Source organism: Solea senegalensis, linkage group LG9, assembly GCF_019176455.1.
Source record: "Solea senegalensis isolate Sse05_10M linkage group LG9, IFAPA_SoseM_1, whole genome shotgun sequence".
Taxonomy (NCBI): domain Eukaryota; kingdom Metazoa; phylum Chordata; class Actinopteri; order Pleuronectiformes; family Soleidae; genus Solea; species Solea senegalensis.
Genome location: NC_058029.1, coordinates 16,149,075 through 16,171,798, shown reverse-complemented (window position 1 = coordinate 16,171,798; position 22,724 = coordinate 16,149,075). Strand labels below are relative to the sequence as shown.

The window sequence follows — 22,724 nt, the reverse complement described above, 5'->3', positions numbered from 1 at the left end:
TTCACTAGAAGCAGTTCATCTTCGGTACACTTTGTCAAACCACAAGAGTGGCACGGAGCAGGTAACATTAGTGCTCGTTCTTTAAAGTGCATAAATGCAGCTTTAACAAAGCAAGTGGTCAATCTGTAAATGAGGCTGCAATCACATTTTGTGTTTAAGAGGGCCAAGTATTACAGTTTTACTTAGAACACATTCAATGGTAGAATTCTGAAGAAAAAGGAAGTGAATGACATGTTGACAAACAATTTATTACCCTGGAAATTGACTGGCAATATAAATGCTGCAATGGACAATACAGATAACATGACAACATTTGTAACACATGCACATCTGACAGTAAAAGGTCATTTTAATGTATACTTGATTTTCACTTGACTTTAATATTACAGCAGCAAAAGCACACTTCTACTAACAGTTCCACCTGATTGCATACACATTTGGATCAACTTACAATCACTACATGTACCAGTAAAATAATATGAAAGTTTTAGCAGATGAAATAGAAGTAAAAAACGATTATTAAAGGCTAAGTTTCATCCTGTGCTCGGAGTTTTCGCTCCGGGTGGTTGCTTGTTATCTATTAACTTCAAGGAAGTGTCTGTCCCCCTCCTTTCCTGCACTGATGCAGCAGATTGTGAGCTCCGGGAAATCGAGAGGTGTGAGGACAAGGAGCGAGAGGACACCAAGAAGTCCTCTGCTAGGGCACTCTCCAGGACAAAACAAACAGACTGTTTGAGCTTCCTCTGGAATTCATGACACATGAAAACATACAGGAAGGGATTCAGGCAGCTGTTGGTGAAAGCTAGAATCGCAACTACTGGACCTCCAATATAAGTTATATACTTTGAGTATCCAACATTTTGCTCTATGAAGCGTACAATATGGAAGGGCAACCAACAGAAAAAAAATGCAAAAATGATTGACAGAATAACTTTGTAAGATCTATGTGTCCTTGTCCTCTGCAGACGCCGTGCGCGAACAAATATGGCCATATAGGAGACACATATTACCAGAAATGGGATGACGAATCCCACAACTAATCGAAAAGTCTCCAGCATCAATAGTGGTGTCCCTTCCTTATAAGTACAGTAGGTTTTCTTCTCAACTTCCGTGAAGTCAACGACAATAACTTCACGGAAATAGGTATATGGGATGCTGCAGAGTGCAGCAGCTACCCAGATGACGGTCACAGTCAACTGAGCCTTGACAACAGTGCGTTTGTTTTGTGCCCATACCACCACACAGACGGACAGGCAACGGTCCACACTTATGGCCATTAGTAGGAAGATGCTGGTAAACATGCTGATCACACTAACAAAACTGTTGAGCTTGCACATGAAATCCCCGAAATTCCAGCGGTATCCCTGAGATGATGAGATGATCAAGAAAATCAGGAAGGACGTAAAGATGAAGTCAGCCAGGGCCAAGTTGAAAAACCAAACTGAGTTGACTGACTTCTTCATTCTGCAGCCTGTCACATAGATGACCAAACCATTTCCGACAGTCCCGACCATAAATATCACAGAGTAGATGACCGCACAGACTGTGGGCATGCATGTGGCAACCTTGTCCACCCAAGATGAACTTGAGTTAGACATGATTTTACCTGGTTGACCCACCCACCCCAAAAAAAGGAAATGTGAATAAATACATGTGTTACTTCAACACTGAGAAAACAAAAATACTGCAACTTTTATAAGACTGCAACTACTTTGTTAAACAGATTATATAAAAACAACATTTGCTATTTTAGCGTATTTGAGAAAAATGTTCACAGTATAGTAGTAGACTTTGTAGCAATACTTCACCTCTACCTCTAAAATCAACCAAAGAAACATCAGTATCCATTCGGATAAGAAAATATGGTCTATTAAACAAAAGTAAGGTGTGTAAATACTGTAGTATTTTAGTATATTTTAACCACAAACACTATCAAAATTCCTCTCGTAATGCAATTAAATGAAGATATATATATTTATATCTTACCATCAGTTTTTTTTTCTCGTGCGGTGAAAGTCTGTCTTAATACTTGATGATGTCTGCTGATTTCTCTCTAGCTCTGCTGATGCTCATTCTCACTCACTGTGCACTTCTCCTTTTTAGGATGGCAGCAACCAATGAAACTGTTGCTGCTTTTGTTTTTGGGGGGTTAGTCAGTCGAAGAAGACATTAATGTCTGGTGCAATCACACAGGGCTGCATGAAAATAAAGTCTGTGTTAGGAACTAAACATAACGTGATTGAGTCTCAACACAAGTAGGACCATGTTGTGATTACCGTGTATAAATAGCTGGGTGTCTTTGTTGATGATCTCTTTCAAGTTGCATGTGGAGAAACTTGTGAAGAAGCTGAGGCTTGTTGCCTCGATCTTTTGTATATGAATGCTTCTGCTCAGTGTCGTTTACCATGCATCCCCGAGGTTTATTACAAATTGTAAGGTGTCGCCACACCATTGCGAGCTGGGCTGGGATGGCCTGCTCTGACCACCCGAAGGATCAGTTATTGGTATACTTTCCTATAAAAGGCAATACTCAGACTATACTGCCCACCTACACTTGTACCTTGATTTCACTGAGAAGTGCTGATCCGTATTCTTTCCATTCACGAGATCATTTTTTGCTTTCTGTTCCATATGCCCGCACTGAATTGGGTAAATCCATTCTGCACTTTTTGCATGGAATATGCTGCAGAAAGACCAGAAACGAACTGAGTTAATTTCATTGAACGCTTTCAAATCCAAACAGAGAGTTCTTGAGGTCGACTCCACAACATGCACTTGTTTTTTATGATGCGCTTGTGAATTTAATCTGGATTCTTTTCTTTTGTTTTCTGCTTGTGTTTTTTACTGTGTAACTGTTGAGTGCTTCGTATTGGCTGCTGCCTGTCTTGGCCCGGACTCCCTTGAAAAAGAGATTCTTGAAATGGGATTTTCCTGGTTAAAAATAACAAAATGTTTCAGGCTCACACATACACACTAGTACGAATGTAGACATGATACCAGCACGATTTCTTTTAACAAGCTTTATTTGTTGCATGGTAACCATAATACTAACATCCTTGCATTTGTTAATATTGATGCTGTGATCATGGTGAGGAGCTGAAGTGTTGGATGATAGGTGTTAGTTGGAAGCAATAATCTGGTCGATCCACCCGCGCAGGTAGGACACACGGGCATACACAGCAGGGGCACGCACATTGCAGTTAGAGGTACCCCAGGACACAATACCCACCAGGGACCAAGCTCCATTGTTCTGACAAACCAAGGGGCCACCAGAGTCGCCCTAAAATGAGAAAATACGATTTTTTCAATTGACTTTCAAAATCTCAATAATGTTGCATTAAAGCTGAAGTGCATAACTTGTGGTTATTGTGCAGACATTATAAATTAATGTCTATCACATTTAGACCACATTGAGGGGGGAGGTAATAGAAATTACACAGTTTTTGGTAATAGAAGCTACACATGGGACCTTTAATGGGGCTTCTTACAGGAAATGGCCAGGGCTGCCATTAGCTTCTAATTGCATTCATAGGAAATGTGTGGAAGATCATTGTTGAGTCAGAATATAAAGCCTTTTCCCAACTCTTCTACTGTATATTCCATTTATTGATTATGAGGTAATAGCTTGAAAAGGATGTGTTTGCAAAGTAATATCTAATCAGGATATTGTTATTATAAGTGTTAGTAATGTGGAATGTCTAGAATTGTGTATTTCAGGCTTTGAAATGGTTGTTACCTGACAGGAGGACACACCAGAGGCACCTGCACAGATCATGGCATCAGAGATTCTGTTATAACCCCAGTACTGCTTGCACTGAGCAGGGCTGAGCAGAGGCAGGGAAGTCTGCTGGAGGTAACGGGGGCTTGCTGTGGAAGGATAGGAAACAGAGATGAGGCTGGCTGCAATATGCATATTGTTTGCAACTTTCTCAGAGAGGTTAAGTGACTGTTGTCTAATTCGACATATGTATACGTTTATGTATGTGTAAATGAATCCTGTATGTAAGACTTAAAAAGCATTTGTTCACTCACAGGTCTGGCCAGTTCTGCCCCACCCAGTGGTGACACATGAGGTTCCAGATGGGATGTTGGTGCTGGAGGAGGCCAGGCAAACTGGGGCTACGCGGGATGTCATCTGCACTGGGGAGGACAGCTTCAGGAGAGTGATGTCATTGTTGAAGTTCTGGGAGTTGTAATAGGGGTGACTGATGGCCTGGATGAAGAGGTGAGCAGAGAACATAAGCAAATGTTATCGGATGCCTTCAGTTACCAGGCTCCTCTTCTGTGGAGCCATCTCCCAATGACAGTTCGGGAGGCGGACACTCTCTCTGTATTTAAAGTTAGACTTAAAACTTTCCTTTTTGATAGAGCTGGTTCAGGGAAACCTGGACCATCTCTTAGTTATGCTGCTATAGACCTAGACTGCTGGGGGAATTTCCTGTGGTGCACTCACACTCACTCTCTCACACTCAGGGTATGACAGAACATGAGGGGGTGGAGTGGCTCAGTGGTTAAGACCACCTGTGGTTAAGACACTGTGTGAAAAGACTTCATGGTCGCAAGTTCAACTCCACCCCTGGCACTCAATTGCCTTGTAAGTCGCTTTGGATAAAAAGTGTCTGCTAAATGACATGTAATGTATGAATATGACATTAACCTTGTTCTTTATCTCCCTAGTTTGTGTCTTTCCCTCCTTTCCTCTCTCTCTCTCTCTCTCTGTATCCTCATCTTGCAGGTTGCAGAATCCCGATCCACTTTTCGAGGCTATTACTATCATACATATCATCACCATTATTATTATGCTATAATTAAAAGTCGATATCAGTGTAATTTTTATCAACACTCTCTGCTGCTGCTGATATAAATGACATTGCTTATAACTTGATACAGTTGTTGTGTATCTGCTCCTGGTCTCTCTCTCTCTTCTGCCTCCACCTGATCTCCCTCTTGTCCTTTCTCTCCCCCCCTTTCTGTCCCCCACCTCTCCGCTGTCCCCCATTTTCCTGTCACCCCAACCGGTCGAGGCAGATGAATGCACATCTCTGAGCCTGGTTGTCAGAGAGTTCTTCCTGTTAAGAGGGAGTTTTTTCTCTCCACTGATGCCTAGTGCTTGCTCATTGTGTGAACTGTTGGGTTTCTCTGCTGTCCTTGATGTTGTCTATGTACAATGCCTTGAGATAATGTATGTTATGATTTGGCGCTATACAAAAAAAATTGTATTGAATTTGCACACCTTACCAGCATTTCACTCAATCAGGAAAGAAGATGTGTTAGCTTACCCTGTAAATGGACTTGACCTGAATGGGCTCACTGCCAGACTGACGATCATGTTCTCCCAGGATAACACGGTGGTTTCTAGGACTGTGAAGTGTAAGATCAGACAGAAGAATTATTGCAGATGTGGTGGTGGTAGTAAGATTTGTGTCATGTGGTGAATTTTGGACACAAAGTCACTTACGACACACGGCAATGAGCGGCAGTGACGACCCAGTACTGGTTGATCAAAGATCCTCCACAGAAGTGGAATCCTCCGCCATCCTAAGAGTCAGAATGCATCATTAACTATCCTTTACAGATCCCACTTTTTTGTTATTTAAAATACATCATCTAATACTGAAACTACAGTGGCAGTGATTGTGGATTATATATCTCGTTTACCTGAAGTGAAACCTGCCAAGGCCAGGACCCAGACACAGCAGTCACTCCGTTCACAATCTTGTTGTATCCACCCACTTGGGGCTTGATAGAAGGAACTCCACAGCCTGAGGCCCAAATACATGATTAACAAAAAAACAAGTGTTTTTTCCCAAGATATGGCATGTGCTACTCTCTGTATACACCAACGAGTATCGGAGTGTGTTTATGGTCTCTCTAAATATTATTGATGTGCAAGCAGTGAGGGAAAAATCTTGCATGGTCACAAACAACCATCTGACAGATGAATGCAGTAGTCACTCACCCAGAGTAGACGCCACAAGGGCAAAACAACTAATGAGCAAGAACATGGTTGTCTCTGTCACAATTCCCGTCCTCGTGTCTTAGCTGTGTGGGACATTGACTTTTATACCTGTACCTAACACTGTGAAGCCTGAAGCCCCTCCACCCTCCCAAACCACCAACAGATGCGATAGGCCAGGGAAGAGAACATCTGGTGATAAGCACCTGAGATGATTTGCGACGGAAACATTCATCTACTTCATTTTATGCTTGCGTTTGTCTATTTTTGTACACTTAGTTCATGACTTTTAGCAAACAAATGGTTGCGTAATTATTCCGCTGGTTAGATGAACGACACAGCATTTTTTTGAATCCTTTTCTTTTTTTCAAACTAATGATATAATGATTTATATGTTGTTTGTATTTTTAATTTTTTGTACAACTGAGGTTGTTTTTAGAGTAGAAATATATAGAAATAAAGTTTAACTTTTTTGTTTTGATGCAGATATTTCCTGTTATTGCAGCAAGATAATATACAGGAAAACTGATAATGATCAAAACACTTTGTGGTCTGTACTGAAACCAATTTAATTTGCACGTTTAACTTGTGTCATTGCAAGCTGTAACTGTGCAAGTGGTATAGCTTTGCATGAATAAATCTGCCATATGAGTTAATCTTTAAAACACAAATCAACAGATATACACAGTGCAATTTTTTTAATCAGAATCCCATTGGTAAACTTTATTCATGTAATGTTCACATGTCACAAATGGAAAGCTATAATGTCAATGAGCTTAATCAGAGAGAGGACTGATGGGTCTAGATATTGCAAATGTCTGCATGAGTCAGTGGTTCAGTTGCTGGTGAAATGTTGTAGCAGGTATTTAATCTGGCTTTATATCTGGTGAACATGAACTCTCAAGACAGCCAGTGTGTGTGTGTTGGGATCTGAGGTAAAAACACCGTCAGCAGTGTTTAGTCGACCTCCTCAATAGTTGGGCCAGCAGATGAGCCACCTCCAGCTCCACCAGGGAAACCACCTGGCATTCCTCCAGGCATCCCACCTGGCATCCCTCCTTCCATCCCTCCCTGGTATAGCTTTGAGATGATGGGGTTGCACACTTTTTCTAGTTCCTTCTGCTGGTGTTCGTACTCATCCTTCTCTGCCATCTAGCAAACAGGAGGAAGAAAGACTTAATAGTGACAACATAATAAATCTTGTAGTTGGAAAGTGTGGGATGTTGTTTACGCAAAACAAATCTTTGCTTTTACAATTTGAGTCAGTGAGGAATGTCCGTCATGAGTTATGGTTTTACCTGGTTCTTGTCCAGCCAGGCAATAACCTCAGTGCATTTGTCCACAATTGCCTTTTTGTCCTCAGGACTGATCTTGTCTTTGAGCTTCTCATCGTCCATAGTGCTCTTCATGTTGAAGGCCAGAGACTCCAGGGAGTTCTTGGCGGTAACCTTCTCTCTCTGGGCCTCATCCTCAGACTTGAACTGCTCAGCTTCCTGCACCATGCGCTCAATGTCTTCCTTGCTCAGCCGCCCTACATGAAAATAGAATACAAAGCTCAGTACCCACTGTCTTATTTAGCTTCACCATTGTTCCATCATAGTTTTTAATATGGTTGTCTAGTGTACCTTTGTCATTGGTGATGGTGATCTTGTTCTCCTTCCCCGTGCTTTTGTCCACTGCAGACACATTGAGAATGCCATTGGCATCAATGTCAAAGGTAACCTCGATCTGTGGGACCCCTCTTGGAGCAGGTGGAATACCAGTCAGCTCAAACTTGCCCAGAATATTATTGTCCTTGGTCATGGCTCTCTCACCCTCATAAACCTAAAAGAGTATTTACATCAGATTTTCATACACCAGTGGATAGTTTCTGGAATAATTATCCTAAACTGGGGCAATGGGTGAAATGTAATTTCATGGTTGTACCTGAATGAGTACACCAGGTTGGTTGTCAGAATAGGTGGTAAAGGTCTGGGTTTGCTTTGTGGGGATGGTGGTGTTTCTTTTGATAAGAACAGTCATCACGCCTCCAGCGGTTTCAATTCCCAGGGACAGGGGTGTCACATCCAGCAGGAGCAGGTCCTGTACATTCTCAGACTTATCACCAGCCAAGATGGCTGCCTGCACAGCTATAAAGAGTTGCCAAATGGTGAAACCTTATAGCATGATGTCTAAAAATGGCACCACACACTACTAAAATTTAAAGAGGCATGAAAAGAAGTATGCAGTTTAATTAAATATGGTGGAGACGTTTACCTGCGCCATAGGCCACGGCCTCATCAGGGTTGATGCTCTTGTTGAGATCACGGCCATTGAAGAAGTCCTGCAATAGCTTTTGAATCTTGGGGATACGTGTAGAGCCACCGACCAGGACAATGTCATGGACCTGGCTCTTGTCCATCTTGGCATCCCTCAGGGCCTTCTCCACAGGCTCAAGGGTTCCACGGAAAAGGTCTGCATTTAGCTCTTCAAAACGGGCCCTGGTAATAGAGGTGTAAAAATCTGCTCCTTCATAGAGTGAATCAATCTCAATGCTGGCCTGGGTGCTGCTGGAGAGGGTTCGCTTGGCACGCTCACATGCTGTGCGCAGACGACGGACAGCTCGCTTATTGTTGTTGATTTCCTTTTTGAACTTGCGCTTGAACTCAGCAATGAAGTGGTTAACCATGCGGTTATCGAAGTCCTCACCACCCAAGTGAGTGTCACCGGCTGTAGACTTGACCTCAAAGATGCCATCCTCAATTGTCAGGATCGACACATCAAAAGTACCACCTCCAAGGTCAAAGATAAGGACATTACGTTCACCACCAACCTAAAACAAACGGTGCAAAATGGCAACAAAGACATTATTAAATAGGCTGGTATTTGCATTCATTGTGTTTGTTACCTTTTTGTCCAGGCCATAAGCAATGGCTGCAGCAGTGGGCTCGTTGATGATGCGCAGTACATTAAGCCCAGATATGGTTCCAGCGTCTTTAGTGGCTTGACGCTGGGAGTCATTGAAGTATGCAGGAACTGTGACAACTGCATTGGTAACAGGCTGTAAAGATAACAAACATTTGAGTCAGCAAATGGCAATTGTGGATTGATGCTTCTCTACTTTGTGTCATTTAACATGTTGTAAAGTGTGGCTAAAGGCCACAAGGTGCTAAAAAATTAGCTTTATGAAAATGTGAGTCAATAGGTGAAGGGCGAAACTGTAGGTCATCAAGACTAGAAACGTGCTATATAAATACAGAGCAGTTACCTTGCCAAGATAAGCTTCAGAGATCTCCTTCATCTTCGTGAGGACCATTGAGGAAACTTCCTCAGCGAAGAAGGTCTTAATCTCACCCTTGTATTCGACCTCTACTTTGGGTTTGGATCCATCATTCACAACCTTGAAGGGCCAGTACTTCATGTCTGACTGCACAACAGGGTCATCAAACTTACGGCCAATCAAACGCTTAGCATCTAAAGAAAAAAAAAACAAACAATGTAATATGTTAAGTACACAGTTAGTAACCAGATCTGACTTTTCTTGTTCAAAATAAAAAGTTATCAGTGCTGTGAGTAAAGGAAAGTAAGAAGGGTTTTGATAAGGATTTTTCATTTTCTGTCGTGTCAGTGTAGCAGTTCTCACCAAATACAGTGTTGGATGGGTTCATAGCCACCTGGTTCTTGGCAGCATCACCAATCAGTCTCTCAGTATCTGTAAAGGCCACATAGCTGGGCGTGGTCCTATTTCCTTGGTCGTTGGCAATGATTTCCACTTTACCATGCTGGAAGATACCCACACAGGAATATGTGGTGCCCAGGTCAATGCCTATCGCAGGTCCTTTTGACATCTTAGATCAAGACACAAAACAAGGTCAGTAATTACTAACCGTGACCCTTTGAACCGTTATTCCAGTATTTTGTAGTCTATTTGTAGCATAAATCGAAACATGTATGCACCTATTATACTGTAGATGTGTCTACAAATGTGTGCCTGTCATTCACATTCATCCAAATGCATGGCTCAGCAAGTGGTGGAGTGACATTCTATAACACTCAGTCATTTAAATCTATCTCCACACTGCTTCTCTCCCGCTGCAGCCTCGCTCCACTGAGTCTGTCAGTCAGACCAGTGCAAAGTCAGTTACTGAACCTGACATAGTAATCTGTGTCTATTTTCCAACAGCTGGTTCCAAATAGCTTACAGTTTCTATTAAAAGAATCAGCTTATCTACATGGCAATGAATGGGAGGGCAACCAATTCACTGATCATTTTTCATTGACTAGAGGGCAAAATGTGCCCAGCTCCATTTCAGACAAATAACTTAATAAACAAAAATACCCACACTCTACAGCTTTGAGGTGCAGTGACGGACAGTTTTCATCAACTCAACAAGCGACTCTTGTTACCACTTCCTCTGGCTGTTTTGCAGAAAACCACTTCTCAGTGGCAAAAATTCGAGACAATCTTGCAGTATATTTTGTCAAACCTTTCATGACTGGAGGTAGTAAACTAATTTTGCTGAACTGCTGTAACTGGAAAAAGTTAGTTGGCCATCTAGTTGCATAACAGAGACCGGGAAAAGCTGCAAGAGCACTGTTGCGTCACTGCTTGCTCACTCACATCTGAAACTTGCGAAGTGTGCTAAAAAAACCCAAACATGCATCTAACAGTATTATAGCCTGTATACTGGAGTTAATGAAATTCCCTAATTTGTTCTAGTTGAGGCATTCGTGAGGAAACAAGTGTGTCTGTGTTGTAAAATAGGAAAACATTTCAGACAAAGTGTTTCTGCTTCAGCTTGGCATACCATTGTTTGACAGAAACCATGCAAGCCTTACTTATGTAGGAATAATTATCACGTGTCATAGTTAAGCAGCAAGCAAGACAGACTAAGAAGCCAAACCGGATGCAATGCCTCTTATGGAAGGTGTTACCTTGTTTCTGTCAGATGTTCAAAACTTGAGTTTACTTAGTAAAAGTGGTGTTTTGTATTTTTTTATTTTTTTTTTGCCCTGCACACAACACCCAGCGTTTAATCTCCTCTCCAGCACTCCTTTCCCTCTCCTGGCAGGCGGACTAAGAGAACGAGTGTCTCTGCTCCATGGTGTATATAGAGAACTGCAGGACAGCTCATTTGAGTGTCAGGTGACTCCACCAAGGAAAGTTCTAGGCCCATGTTTCTCCTTGTTGCCAGGATTTCCTGGAAATTAATCGTGTTACTGCTGTACCTCCTTTGCTAGTTGAACAACAAAAAACAAAAGCCCAATTATGGGTCTTTTTGAAATACAATGAGACAATGACAATTATTTAAAGTGTAATTACATGCTATATTACCCACAGTTTTACCTAAAAAAATGAGAAAATGCCTGACAGCAAGGAAAGAAACAGGAAACAGGAACTTGGTTGCCACATTGCATAATAATAAATGCAATGAAATCAGACACTTTTTGCCTCCACAAGTCGACCAAAGGTGATATTAGGTCCTTTACGGGACAGATCAAATTTATTTCATACATTTAATGTAAGGAATGCTGACCTGTATTATGTGAGAAAAACAAATACAAGAGAAGTGAATTTATTATTATTGAGGTATCATTTTGTCAGGTGTCTTTAACGGTGTAAGTCTTTCATTCTCAACTAAAGAGAGTTGTGCTGTAAGTTGTGCTTGCTCTTCCCAAATAATTCCTCCAGAGCTCCAAAGCTGAACATCTATTCTTGTTAGGTACACACATGGCATCAGGCATTAAATGTATTTTTACTGCAGTGTGTTGCACCGATTGCAACACACTGCAGATATGAGTATTAACACATGCCTGTCAAGTTGTTTTTCTCCAGCAAGTTGAATATTGCATAACCTGAAAGAACAAATCTTTTAAAGCTTAAGTGTTGAGGTAATAAGATAGTAAAGCTACTATCATATTCACAGCAGTGCAGGGGAACTAGAACATTCATCTATTAAATACTGTACATTTGTAATAAACAGAGATAGACACTCTTGAGATACTGTATACCATCAAAACCCCAGATTACCCCATACATCCCAGAAGTTCACAGCATCAGGGCTTTAAATAGCAGTTTAAATAGTAGTTGTCACTTCAAGACAAACAAATTACGGAGTTGATAAAGAAAGTCCTCTTCTTTGCTTTTGTGCTGTCTGCACTGCCCATTCATGATGTCCCAAACACAGCGTTTGCAGTAGTTGTAGAAATGGTGCTCTGCTTTCTTCAGCGTACTATTCAGGTCCAGTGTTCCATGGAGGCTGCAAAAAAAGTAAAACACGTTGATACAGGTTCACAAATGCACAACCCCGTGTGACGTTATTGTTATGTCTCCGCATAAGAACAAACCTGCTTGTGAACTGAATGAGCTGCACATCATCCTGACACTGCAGCAGAGATTCTCTGTTCTCTAACAGAATGGCTGCACAGATGAAGAGCTCAAAGGTGAAGTCAGTGTTGATGGCCTGCAGGTCTGACTCTGGATCGTCCTCTGCAAACATGACACCACAAATCTGTATTTCTATTTTGCTGTGAGACACTAAAGAGACACTTTATTCTGACAATTATGAGTCAGCTTTTCACCTGTGCTGATTTCTTGTGCCAGCCTTTCCTGATACCTGGCTCGCTCTACTTGTTGGGTGATGAGCTCAAGGTGGTCACAACTCAGGATCTCGAATAGACGGAGAGCATCACTGTGTTCAAACTCCCTCTGGAAACCTAGCAGCAACCACCTGAAAGAGGGAGCAACAAAGGCATGAGTTGTGCACCTGAAAGGAAAACCTGCAGCCAGGTTCACAATATAAATAGAGAAAAGTGCCATAAATCTACCTGTGGCAGAAGGTGAAGCTCTCCATACCATCTGTGACTAAGTGAGCATGGAGCTGTGGGTCCAGTTCCTTCAGTAAGGCTGCCTCCAACTCTGAAAAAGTGTTACATTTTCATATGATTAATTAAAGGTACAATGTGTACTTAGCGACATCTAATGGTGAGACTGCAGACTGGAACAAAGGACTCCTCCCAGCACCACTTTCTTTCCCTTGCGCATCAGGGACCTATGATTACCTGCGTACCAAACAAGTATTTTCTCTCTTCAATGTTTATATTATTACATTACATTACTTTACGTGTCATTTAGCAGACGCTTTTATCCAAAGCGACTTACAAGGGAATTGAGTACAACCTGCCAGGGGGTGGAGTTGAACTTGCGACCATGAAGTCGTTGCCACACAGGGTACCGGTCTTAACCAATGAGCCACTCCACCCCTTATGTAGTAAGCTTCCGCTTACAAATATAAAACGCACACTTTTCAAAAAACAAAATAACAAACCAAATTTATAATTTCAAAGTGATTATACACTTATACCAAAAACTTATGGTATAGTTTAGATACAGTTTTTATGGAACAGCCTGCCGGAGAACCTGTGGGCTACAGAGAATGTTGTCATTCTCTGTAACCCCCCTCTCCCCATGGGAGATGTCCTTGTTTTACCACTAGAGGTCACACATACTTTGTGCTATTACAGTGTGGAACACTGTCTAATAAACATAACAATATTATGTGTAGTATAAAGAAAGTGATACTCCTTTTGGGAAGTCTTACCTATTTTTCTATGCAGGCCATCAGCTCTGAAGTCCTTGGAGAATTTCTCCATGTAGCAGGAGAAACTCCAGAAAGTGTCAACCTCACAGTCAAGAACCTCCAGGAACCGACTGCACAGGTCATTCATTCCCTGGGCATAGCTGACCTCTGATAAACAGTCAAGATGAGTTTGTGTCTTTAATGGCATAACAAACAGCCTCACTGTGCTGTAATCAGTCCATACACATGAGACAGGCTTATTTGTGTACCTGGATGAAAAGCAGCATAAGTGATGAGTATGTCTCTCAACACCAACAGATTACCTGAACCTTGACCCCTGCAGACAGAACAGTATGTAGAGTTAGTTAAACACTGGACAAACTTATTTGTTGTGCACTCAGAAAATCATCCCCCACAACAATAAATAATCCCCTGAGAATAATAATATGATGGTAGTTAACAATGAACTCAAAGGAAAATTATTTTAATTAGTTTTAATGGTTGACTTCAATTGCAGGTCTCTGTGGTTTCAATTCAACATGCCAGTGTGTCCTTGGGCAAGACACTCAACCCCCACGTTCATGACAGTGTATGAAATATGAGTGAGTGATAGAACATAGGTGTGCTGTATGGACGTGTCAGTGACAGGGTGAGTGGCAAAACTGTGGTGTAAGGCAGCTGTGAGTGGTCATCAAGTGTTATAAATGCAGACCATTTACCATTAAAGGCCCAGTGTGTAAGAGTTAGTGGAATCTAGTGGTACGGATGCAAACTGTAAGAAAAAGAGAAGTCGATCGAGGAACTAAACGAGCCTTCACATACCAGAAATTAGGATATGCTGGCTCTGGCTGGTTTAATTATGATTTGAAAGCTATTATGAACCTATACAAATGCACTTGTGAGTAGGAAATTCAATTCCTGCTACACCCATAGGTTACACACTGGGCCTTAAAGAGCTCTATCTTCATATAGTGTCTGTTGACACAACAAACAACGGGTCGCAATCACTCACTGGTAATACGTCAGTTCTCTGTTAGTTCTTGGTACATCCTTGTCAATGATTCGTATAGCTTCCCGGAGCTCCTCCCCGTCAAATGTGACCCGCTCAAATAATATCTGGCGACAGGAGGGACATGTAGAAACAATTATATTTGACCAGTATTGATGGTGATCATAGTGTCATATGTTTTCATACTAATTTCCTGCGCCTTCTGTGCAAAACACTTTATTTAAAGTATCATCGTACATGAAATATCCCATTCTGAAATCTGTCAGCTGGTTCTGTGAGCAAAACCAAAAAGCCCCACGATAAAGAGGTCAAATGACACCATATGTAAATAGACAGCAAACATTTGTGTGAGTTTACCTAAAGTGCACTCCTCCTTCCTTAAACAGACAATCGTTTCTCTTCTACCAAACAAAGCCTATTGAAATATATTTGCTCAAACAACAGAAATGCAAATAACACAACTGCAGCAAAGATAAAACAGAAAAGAAACAATTGAAATATATTGATTATATATATTTTAACTGAGCGAACCTGTGCCTGAAGGTTCAAGAAAGCCAGTCTCTCCCTGGCCTCCTCAGACAGGTCCTGGGTCTGCTGCTGTTCCTGTGCTTGCCTTTGGTTAAAATATCTGACAGCTGCGACTAACTCAGCTGTAAAGGAGATGAGAGAAGGAGGAAATTCAAAACGAGGGAAACGTTTTTATTGTTACGGAGTTCATGTGTGTGTGTGTTTGGGTCTTTACCATCAGTGCCGTTGAGGTGCATGCGCACGGTTGAAGGAAGGAACTTTTGCCACCTTCTTTTCATAACCTGATATCGTATAACTAACTGCTCCTGCAGCAGTGAGCGCTCTAGAGCCGTGGAGCTGCATGGGTACATGCCAAACAGGAACCGCCACGCCAGGCCACGCTCAGAGGGAGACACGCCACCTTGGCAGAGATGGAAAAACCTTTTCATTATTTCTAGTGATCAAATTATTCTGCAGTTTTTTTCTTTCAACCAAGAGTTTAGGTATGTAGCATCTGTCATGTTCAGTCAAACTCTTGTGTTAACTGATCAAAACAAATCCTGAATGGATCACATGGGAAGACTTATCTTTGTAGCCTGGGACAGAGAACAGAGTCAATCAGTAGTCCACAATTTCTGCTCTGCAGGGTTTTTTTAATCTTTGGTTTCCATGTTTGTAGGGTTGGAATGTGTGTATAAAGGTCAGAAGGTCACAGTGAAGGAGGGCAGGTTTCCACATTCCTGTTCATGGATGATAAATTCAGTGTGATGTTTGCCACACTGAGACCTCCTCTGTCCAAACACCACTCATATCATTTAAAGGACCAGTTAAAGGTGTGTGTGTATGTGTGTTAATTCAAAACATGCTAGAGCAATGTTGCGAACATATCACAACATATCAATTACATAATATAATGCATTTTTATGAATTAACATTATACTGTTTTTTACATACTGTATATCCTATCATTGTTAAACAATTGTTTATCCTTTTGAATGATAACACATTTATACAGTGATGCCACTAAGAGTTAGTCTCCTTTCTTAGTTTCACACACTACACTCTCATGGGTCTGAAATCTGCCTCTAAAAAACTCTGTTGTTCTATAGCAGTAGTCATGCTGGAGTTCTTTGCTGGAGGGGAGTCTCATGCACATAAAAAATGTTGGATTTTAGAGAATGGTTTGGTTGTGGCCAATGTCTTGAAGCAAATCATCATTTGACTCATTCTTAGTTTCATTTGGACATGTGATGTTGAAAACAAATCCCAGTTGAATGATTTACTGCACAGAGATTTAATGCTGAAGTGGGATTAAGTTCTTTCTAGTCAGTAAAAACATGTGTTAATTAATAAGGTTACATTATAAAAAGAAGAACAGGTTAATCTATAATTCAGAATAATAACAACCTTATGGCATTTATTATAAATCCTACAACTTAATCAGCTGTGCATCATTGTGCAGCATCTACAAATTGTTTTTAAAACAACAACAATTTCACTGGAATTTGAAAGTCTTTTGTGATCGGCTTTGACCTGTTGTGACCTCAGGAAAATGACTACTGTGTTAAAATGAAAACAAATATATGAGCCACTACTACTACTACTACTACTACTAATAATAATAATAATAAAGACAATGCACTTTGACAACTTAATATAACTGTTATGTAATGTCAATATGAGTATCTATAATTTACACATCTATAATTTATTCCACCATTTAGGAAAATATATGTGTAATAATTCTAAATTACAAATGAAATTGTTTACTTAAATAAACCAGTCTGTCTGTCTCTTCCATCTGCATAAGTGTTTGCACTGCAGTAACCTTATATCATTTTTATTAAAATAATAACAAATAAACAAAATGTTAAATGCATGAAACAGGTCATCAGAAAAGTTAACTTTGTCAAATGACCTTTCTAGAGTTTGTCTTATAATGAGGAATTATTTAAATAATGATAGAGGTAGTTAGTCAGTCACTAGTGAGTAGATAGATAGATAGATAGATACCATTTTTGAATATATGCATCCTCAGTCTAGACTCGTCTATCCTGCCCTCAGTGTCCATGATCCCAGGTAAGGTGAAGCGTGCTGTGGACAGAGCAGGACAGCTGACCGCTGCAACTGTTCGCTCGGAGCAGACATCTGGTTGGCTCGACGACTCTTCTGCCGCTGCCCGATAGGGCCTGCCTTCCTTCAGGTTGTCCATCTGTGGCCGACAGCGTTCACGCCACGCTCAGGTAAAGGGCAGCTGCATCCACGGAGGCTCAGCGGGCAAGAAAGTGTCATTGCTTCCCAAAGGGACGTTAGTGCGCCACGGAGCGAGTCGTACTCGGGAGGACCGGTTTCGTTTTCCTCCAGGTGAGAAACCGTCAAGATCCCAGGCAGAGAAGGCAGGGATAGTTTCAGGAGCAGTTGTTGATTCTCGTTCAGCCACCGGGGAGTCATATGACTGCACCTTTAGATCTGAGTTTGGCTCACATTCCAGGTGGAGTTCAGACTCCAGTGCCAAAGTACACTTTTTGTGCGTGGGCTATATCTCACTCCACCCAGTGGTGGAACAGCGTCATGCACAAGTTTATGCTGAGCAGCCTGTTTGCCATTACAGTGTCTTAAAGCAAAACAATGTAGGATTTCGACCTTCAAATAATCTTTTCAAGATCATTTTTATAGAACATCAAAAAGAGGGTGAATGATGTGGAATTAGATTTGTGTCAATACTTTCAATACAACACTTTTCACGAAGCAAGCAACACTTTATGAATTGAGCAAACAAAAATGAACCACAAAATCAAAATGAACAAATTGCAAATTGAAAAATCGATGTAATGTTTAAAAAAAATACACTTTTTGTTTGCAATGATTGGAATTTTGTTTGCTCCCTCCATCTCTTTGTGCTCCCTCCCTGATTTGTTCTTTGCATGGGCGGGCCTTAGGAAGCTGCCTGCTGATTGGCTACTGAGTTTTGTTGAAGTTCCAGATGGAAAGCGACTCATAGAATGAAACCTCATCAAAGTCTGAGCAGTTCTGCATCGACTGCACTGGCACCACGGAACTTACGGTTTTGGGTCGGCACCATGGTGACACAATGTGCAAGACTTTATAACAGCTGGGTTGAAAACTCAAACTGTCACAAACTACACACTTTGTTGTTTATACATTAGAAATGTTGCAACTTTTTACATAGGACAAATAAATGTGGAACTATATACATTTGCTTGCACTGTAAATTATGCTGTGCGACCAAAACAGGCAGTTTAACACCAACATCGATTAGGACCAAACACATGAATTTAACACCTTTAGTGTTCAAATTAAAATTAAAACAGTTAGATACTATGGACCATGTCAAGTCACAATAAACATCGTGTCACGTCCTGCCAACAGGTGCCTCTTATCACCTTGATTACCTGTGGCCCCGCCTTCCCACATCATCAGTTCCACTTTGTTACAATACATTGTGATAAAAGCAACAAAACTATTCCAGACTGTATTTGGTCTTAATTGGAATGTGTATTAAACTGACAAATTTAGTGTTACATAAACACAACATGTACACACACACACACACAAGGAGAAACACAACTAGAAACCCAGGACTTGTATATCTTCCCAAAGGTTTTCATTGATTAAGGGACAACAAAGTATCAGATATGGGAAAGCCAAAGTAAACTGATAGGACTACATAATGCATTGTGTGCTACACTTTACAACATGCAAGAAAAAGATGAACTAATCATTATACATAACCATAACCAAGATACACAATCTCAACTAATACAAAGATACATGTTTCACCATTCACCAAGTGTTGAAAGTAAAAAGTTTTCATACATGTTAACCCCCTCAAAGTAACGTGATATAACACAGAGAGTGATTTGGCATGAACATTTTACTTTGGTTAAGCTGTTGAAAGTCTTTGTTTAGTAGAATTTAGTTGGCAAGTGGTTGTTATATATCCCAGGGTGTCTCAATCCTGGTTCTGGGACCCACTGTCCTGCATGGGTGAGATGTGGTTGAAGATCGGAAACAAGACGAGGGATTCCCACATGAGATGCCATCAATATATTAGCTCTCCTCTTGGTTTTAACATTTATGTAATGCAATTTTTAAGAGGCAAACAACACAGAACCTTCAAAAATAGAATGATGCGGTTTGCAATTTCGATTTGAAAGATGTTCAGCCCTGGTGTGAAATGTTGTAGGACGTTGTAGGAAACGCTGATGTTTTAAAATAACTGTTAGCAGTGTTTTATTTATGTATAAGAAATGCAGCAGAATAAAAAAAAACATTTCTCTTCAAACTCAATGAGAAATGTTACTGTTCTTGCTGTCATAACTTCCTCTTCACCTCTAAGCAACAGGAAACCAAAGATTTCACATTGCAGTTTTAAAGTGTTGTGCACTTTGACAACACCCCAAAACAATTCTGAGTCCTTCACACAGTGAGTATTGACCTTATGCTACATGTAAATGTCAATAATGTATAATTTAACTGCTCATTTATATGACAGAGACTACTCCAACATTTAAATTCTGAATGTCTTTCTTGGATCAGATGAAGTTTCTGGGTCTGACTGATCTTAGTTTCATTTTGTTCCTCATCTCCCATTCAGAAGGTGGGTCACATATTCAATTTAGTCCATGAAGTTCACATATTTAATTAATATCATTACAAATACTATACATTCTTTGTTGGTTTTGCTTTGAACACAGGTCAAACCTGGAACATCACCGTCACCCCTCGCATTAATGCAATACAGGGCTCAAATGTGATCATACCGTGTACGTTTACATATCCTGCAAAATACTACACCAAAGATGTCCAGGTTTATTGGAAAAAGCCTGGGAAAAGGGAGTCTAACAATAAAGACAGGGACATAAATCCATTTGTTTTTCACACAAATGACACATTTGTGCTCAGCAAGTACAGAGGAAAGACCAAACTCATCGGAAACAAAAACAATGGAGATTGCTCCCTCATGATCAAAAACATCGTAGAAAATGAAAGAGGGCTCTATATGAGGGTCATCCTAAAGGGTCAGACTTACAGTTTCTACAAGTACCCTGTTTCCATTTATGTGCATGGTAAGACATTTGAATTGTTGAATTGTATTTTTTTCTGCTATACTATTTTTCTATCCCATGTTTTTTTCTATTATTTAATTATCTCCTTTTTCCCTTTTTGTTGTTCTTGTCTTATTTAATTGGTGTTAAACCAGACAATATTAGCCAAGGTAAGCTATAACCTTTTCAGTTTCCATATTTCTGTTTAGTTTGTTTTAGTTTGTGGACTAATATTTATTCGTTTCTATATAACTGGCTGTATGACATTCCGGTCTGATCTAAAAAAAAAAGTCACAATTCCTGGTAAAATGTAATCTAAATTTGTAAACTAAATTTGCTCTTTAGAAATTACAATTCCACCACTGTACACGCCCACAGCAAAAAGTAAGTTTTTACATTTCCCCTGTTTGTTTTTTGAGTTTGTTTTAAATAAGAAATATGTTTTTTTTGTCTTTTCTGAAAACATCACTGTTCACAGAAGTGTATTTTACTCACAGAAGAGACGACGCTGGAGCCTTTGAAATTATATGTGGCCATATTTGTACCACTTTCTGCACTTGTCATCATTATTCTTGTCACCACAATATTCTGTTACATGAAACAAAAAAGGTGTGTTTATTCTTAAGCTGCCAAATAATTCGCTCATATTTTTAATACTGGTGTAAAGTAACCTGTCCACAATAATCTTTTTACAGGACAAAGTCTTTCACAAGGGAGAGTTCTGGATATTATGCTAATTTTAGTAGAACAACGTCAAATCAACCTCAAGGGTTTGTTTTACATGACGATTAATTCACATTACCAGCAACATTTTATGTTTCGCCACTGAGGATATAGAGTATATGTGTGTACTCAAAGACTGAAGATACTGGATTATTCATGACTTACATAACTGATTTTCTGAAATGAGTTTTCTAATTTTTTTGTCGTGCCTTTTCAGAGAGGCGTCGTGCACAACAAATGAAAACAAAAACCCTGCTGATCTGAAGGTCATCGATGAGCCCGTCTATGCCAACACTCAGGTACAACATCCCATTGTCATACCAAGCCATTGTGTTTTTCCTAAAATACATAGTTATTTAAGTGATTAGGTTCGCGATTCTGTTCTGAGACATGGAGGTTCTCTCGCACTGAAAACGTAGCTCCCAGCAAACTTCAGTTCTCAGTCAGAAAGTTTCAAGCGCCAAACATACTCTTATCATAGATGTCATAGATGAGAGCAAGTCTCTGTGTCTCAGACTGGTTCTGTGTGCACAGCAGAATTCTGAACACTGAACTATCCTTTTAAAGCTCTAGTCATTATTTTTCAATTCTCTTTACTGTAATGCATCATTTTCTGTCTTCACAGGACTTCAGAATACACATGGACCAAAGCATGGATCACTTAGACAATATTTATGCAAATTATAGTGGTTAATGCAAACCAGTGCAAAAGCTGTGTAGAAGAATGGTTGATGTACACTGAGGTATTTACATTTTTAGACAAAAACATTACGTTCTGGAAAAACCATAGCAATTTCCCCTCGGTCTTTGTGTCTTTTACTTCTGTGTTCAGGAGGCTCCTTGTATTTTAATGTATCAATGGCCGTTGGCTACATAAATTACAAACACCAGCTCTTAACTTATTTTATATAACAATATTTATTTGGCTTTGTTTTATTTTACTGTGTGAGCAATGCAAAGTTTGATCATGTATAACTGATAACAATAATTCTATTGAATTATTACATCATTTTGAATTGCAGTGCAAAGAGTGACAGGAGACCTAAACTATGTTCAGATTACGGGCTACATTGTTCAAATCTGATTACAATCCCATTAATGACGGTTTGCATTCTTACTAATATCTCGCATCTGAACAAGACTGCCCTCCAAATATCTTGCATGTGTCATTAATTACAGCAAGAAAACACCATCATTTTGAAACCACTTGGTTTTGAGGAGCAGGAGATATACAGTATAAGATCATGTGTACCTTTATTGCTACCCTTACAAGGAGTGAAATTAGAGTGAAATTAATGATTCTTAAACGACCATGCTCGTTTATGTCACACTGCCACATGTTCTATGATGTAGAACCACAACATTTGATCTGGAATTCAGAAATGACGACGAGATTCCTGGGTCCTCACAGTGCTTAAAACATTAGATCTAAGTCAACAATAGAATCAATGGATACAATTGGATATGAGTCATCTCATCTTGGTAATCTGAATGTAGCCATTGACTAATCACAGGTCAGTTCAGAGGAAGAGTCTATTTTAATGAAAATCATCAACTGCTTTTTAGTGATCCTACCTACTGCACCTTTAAATAATACAGTGTTATTATTACCTATTAAACTGTTCATTAAACCTATTAAACTGCTGCTACTATTTTCTGTCTTTTCTTCCTGCATCCATATCGGAGTTACATTAAAACCTTTATTTAAAACTATCGCATTACTTTTAATAAAGCAATTGGCCTGACCTGCCCAAGAGGTCAGCAACAGTTTGCCAAATACAAAGTGCAGTTGTTGAGTTCACAGGAACAACTTAAAAAAATTCAGGCGCTGTTCAGTGGATTCTAGTTGTCTACATTTAAGATGGAAGGGTTACGTGATAGGATCTGCTTCTTTTTTTTAA

The 22,724-nt window shown here is 40.1% G+C and overlaps 5 protein-coding genes across 5 annotated transcripts; 1 reads left to right on the top strand and 4 right to left on the bottom strand.

Moving 5' to 3' along the window:
• Positions 1–227: 227 nt before the first annotated feature.
• On the bottom strand, positions 228–2,071 carry LOC122774565 (chemokine-like receptor 1). Its single transcript, XM_044033968.1, has 2 exons — positions 1,987–2,071; positions 228–1,606 (listed from the first exon to the last, which is right to left on the bottom strand). The coding sequence occupies exon 2, from the start codon at positions 1,596–1,598 to the stop codon at positions 534–536; it is 1,065 nt and encodes a 354-aa protein (XP_043889903.1). The 5' UTR covers positions 1,599–1,606; positions 1,987–2,071; the 3' UTR covers positions 228–533.
• Positions 2,072–3,005: 934 nt separating this feature from the next.
• Positions 3,006–6,046, bottom strand: LOC122774571 (chymotrypsin-like protease CTRL-1). The gene is made up of 7 exons (XM_044033973.1): positions 5,960–6,046; positions 5,659–5,762; positions 5,459–5,538; positions 5,280–5,361; positions 4,033–4,213; positions 3,737–3,867; positions 3,006–3,280 (listed from the first exon to the last, which is right to left on the bottom strand). The coding sequence occupies exons 1-7, from the start codon at positions 6,003–6,005 to the stop codon at positions 3,119–3,121; spliced, it is 786 nt and encodes a 261-aa protein (XP_043889908.1). The 5' UTR covers positions 6,006–6,046; the 3' UTR covers positions 3,006–3,118.
• Positions 6,047–6,639: 593 nt separating this feature from the next.
• Positions 6,640–11,040, bottom strand: hsc70 (heat shock cognate 70). The gene is made up of 9 exons (XM_044033943.1): positions 10,871–11,040; positions 9,579–9,783; positions 9,204–9,409; positions 8,844–8,996; positions 8,213–8,768; positions 7,883–8,085; positions 7,582–7,780; positions 7,255–7,487; positions 6,640–7,108 (listed from the first exon to the last, which is right to left on the bottom strand). The coding sequence occupies exons 2-9, from the start codon at positions 9,781–9,783 to the stop codon at positions 6,914–6,916; spliced, it is 1,950 nt and encodes a 649-aa protein (XP_043889878.1). The 5' UTR covers positions 10,871–11,040; the 3' UTR covers positions 6,640–6,913.
• Positions 11,041–11,407: 367 nt separating this feature from the next.
• On the bottom strand, positions 11,408–17,571 carry si:dkey-238d18.4 (TBC1 domain family member 15). The gene is made up of 10 exons (XM_044033962.1): positions 17,045–17,571; positions 15,267–15,452; positions 15,056–15,174; positions 14,528–14,631; positions 13,785–13,852; positions 13,537–13,683; positions 12,764–12,854; positions 12,518–12,666; positions 12,284–12,425; positions 11,408–12,195 (listed from the first exon to the last, which is right to left on the bottom strand). Exons 1-10 carry the CDS (start codon positions 17,241–17,243, stop codon positions 12,027–12,029), a joined length of 1,374 nt encoding a protein of 457 aa, XP_043889897.1. The 5' UTR covers positions 17,244–17,571; the 3' UTR covers positions 11,408–12,026.
• A 1,824-nt stretch (positions 17,572–19,395) lies between these two features.
• On the top strand, positions 19,396–22,468 carry LOC122774570 (myelin-associated glycoprotein-like). The gene is made up of 9 exons (XM_044033972.1): positions 19,396–19,478; positions 19,592–19,652; positions 19,750–20,121; positions 20,256–20,270; positions 20,446–20,484; positions 20,598–20,709; positions 20,796–20,870; positions 21,041–21,122; positions 21,449–22,468. The coding sequence occupies exons 2-9, from the start codon at positions 19,592–19,594 to the stop codon at positions 21,515–21,517; spliced, it is 825 nt and encodes a 274-aa protein (XP_043889907.1). The 5' UTR covers positions 19,396–19,478; the 3' UTR covers positions 21,518–22,468.
• The last annotated feature ends 256 nt before the right edge of the window (positions 22,469–22,724 follow it).

Bases quoted from the DNA above. Each gene is read 5' to 3' on its own strand.
- LOC122774565 (XM_044033968.1), bottom strand. From the start codon at position 1,598: ATGTCTAACTCAAGTTCATCTTGGGTGGACAAGGTTGCCACATGCATG.
- LOC122774571 (XM_044033973.1), bottom strand. From the start codon at position 6,005: ATGTTCTTGCTCATTAGTTGTTTTGCCCTTGTGGCGTCTACTCTGG. The intron at 5,763-5,959 runs GTGAGTGACTAC...TTTGGGCCTCAG, and splicing joins CCTTGTGGCGTCTACTCTGG to GCTGTGGAGTTCCTTCTATC. The intron at 5,362-5,458 runs GTAAGTGACTTT...TACACTTCACAG, and splicing joins GCCGCTCATTGCCGTGTGTC to TCCTAGAAACCACCGTGTTA.
- hsc70 (XM_044033943.1), bottom strand. From the start codon at position 9,783: ATGTCAAAAGGACCTGCGATAGGCATTGACCTGGGCACCACATATTCC. The intron at 7,781-7,882 runs GTACAACCATGA...ATACTCTTTTAG, and splicing joins AACCTGGTGTACTCATTCAG to GTTTATGAGGGTGAGAGAGC. The intron at 7,488-7,581 runs GTACACTAGACA...ATTTTCATGTAG, and splicing joins CACCATCACCAATGACAAAG to GGCGGCTGAGCAAGGAAGAC.
- LOC122774570 (XM_044033972.1), top strand. From the start codon at position 19,592: ATGAAGTTTCTGGGTCTGACTGATCTTAGTTTCATTTTGTTCCTCATC. The intron at 19,653-19,749 runs GTGGGTCACATA...CTTTGAACACAG, and splicing joins CCTCATCTCCCATTCAGAAG to GTCAAACCTGGAACATCACC. The intron at 20,710-20,795 runs GTGTGTTTATTC...ATCTTTTTACAG, and splicing joins TGTTACATGAAACAAAAAAG to GACAAAGTCTTTCACAAGGG.
- si:dkey-238d18.4 (XM_044033962.1), bottom strand. From the start codon at position 17,243: ATGGACAACCTGAAGGAAGGCAGGCCCTATCGGGCAGCGGCAGAAGAG. The intron at 15,175-15,266 runs GTAAAGACCCAA...TCTCCTTTACAG, and splicing joins GCACCTCAACGGCACTGATG to CTGAGTTAGTCGCAGCTGTC. The intron at 12,855-13,536 runs GTAAGACTTCCC...ACACTTTTTCAG, and splicing joins TGGCCTGCATAGAAAAATAG to AGTTGGAGGCAGCCTTACTG.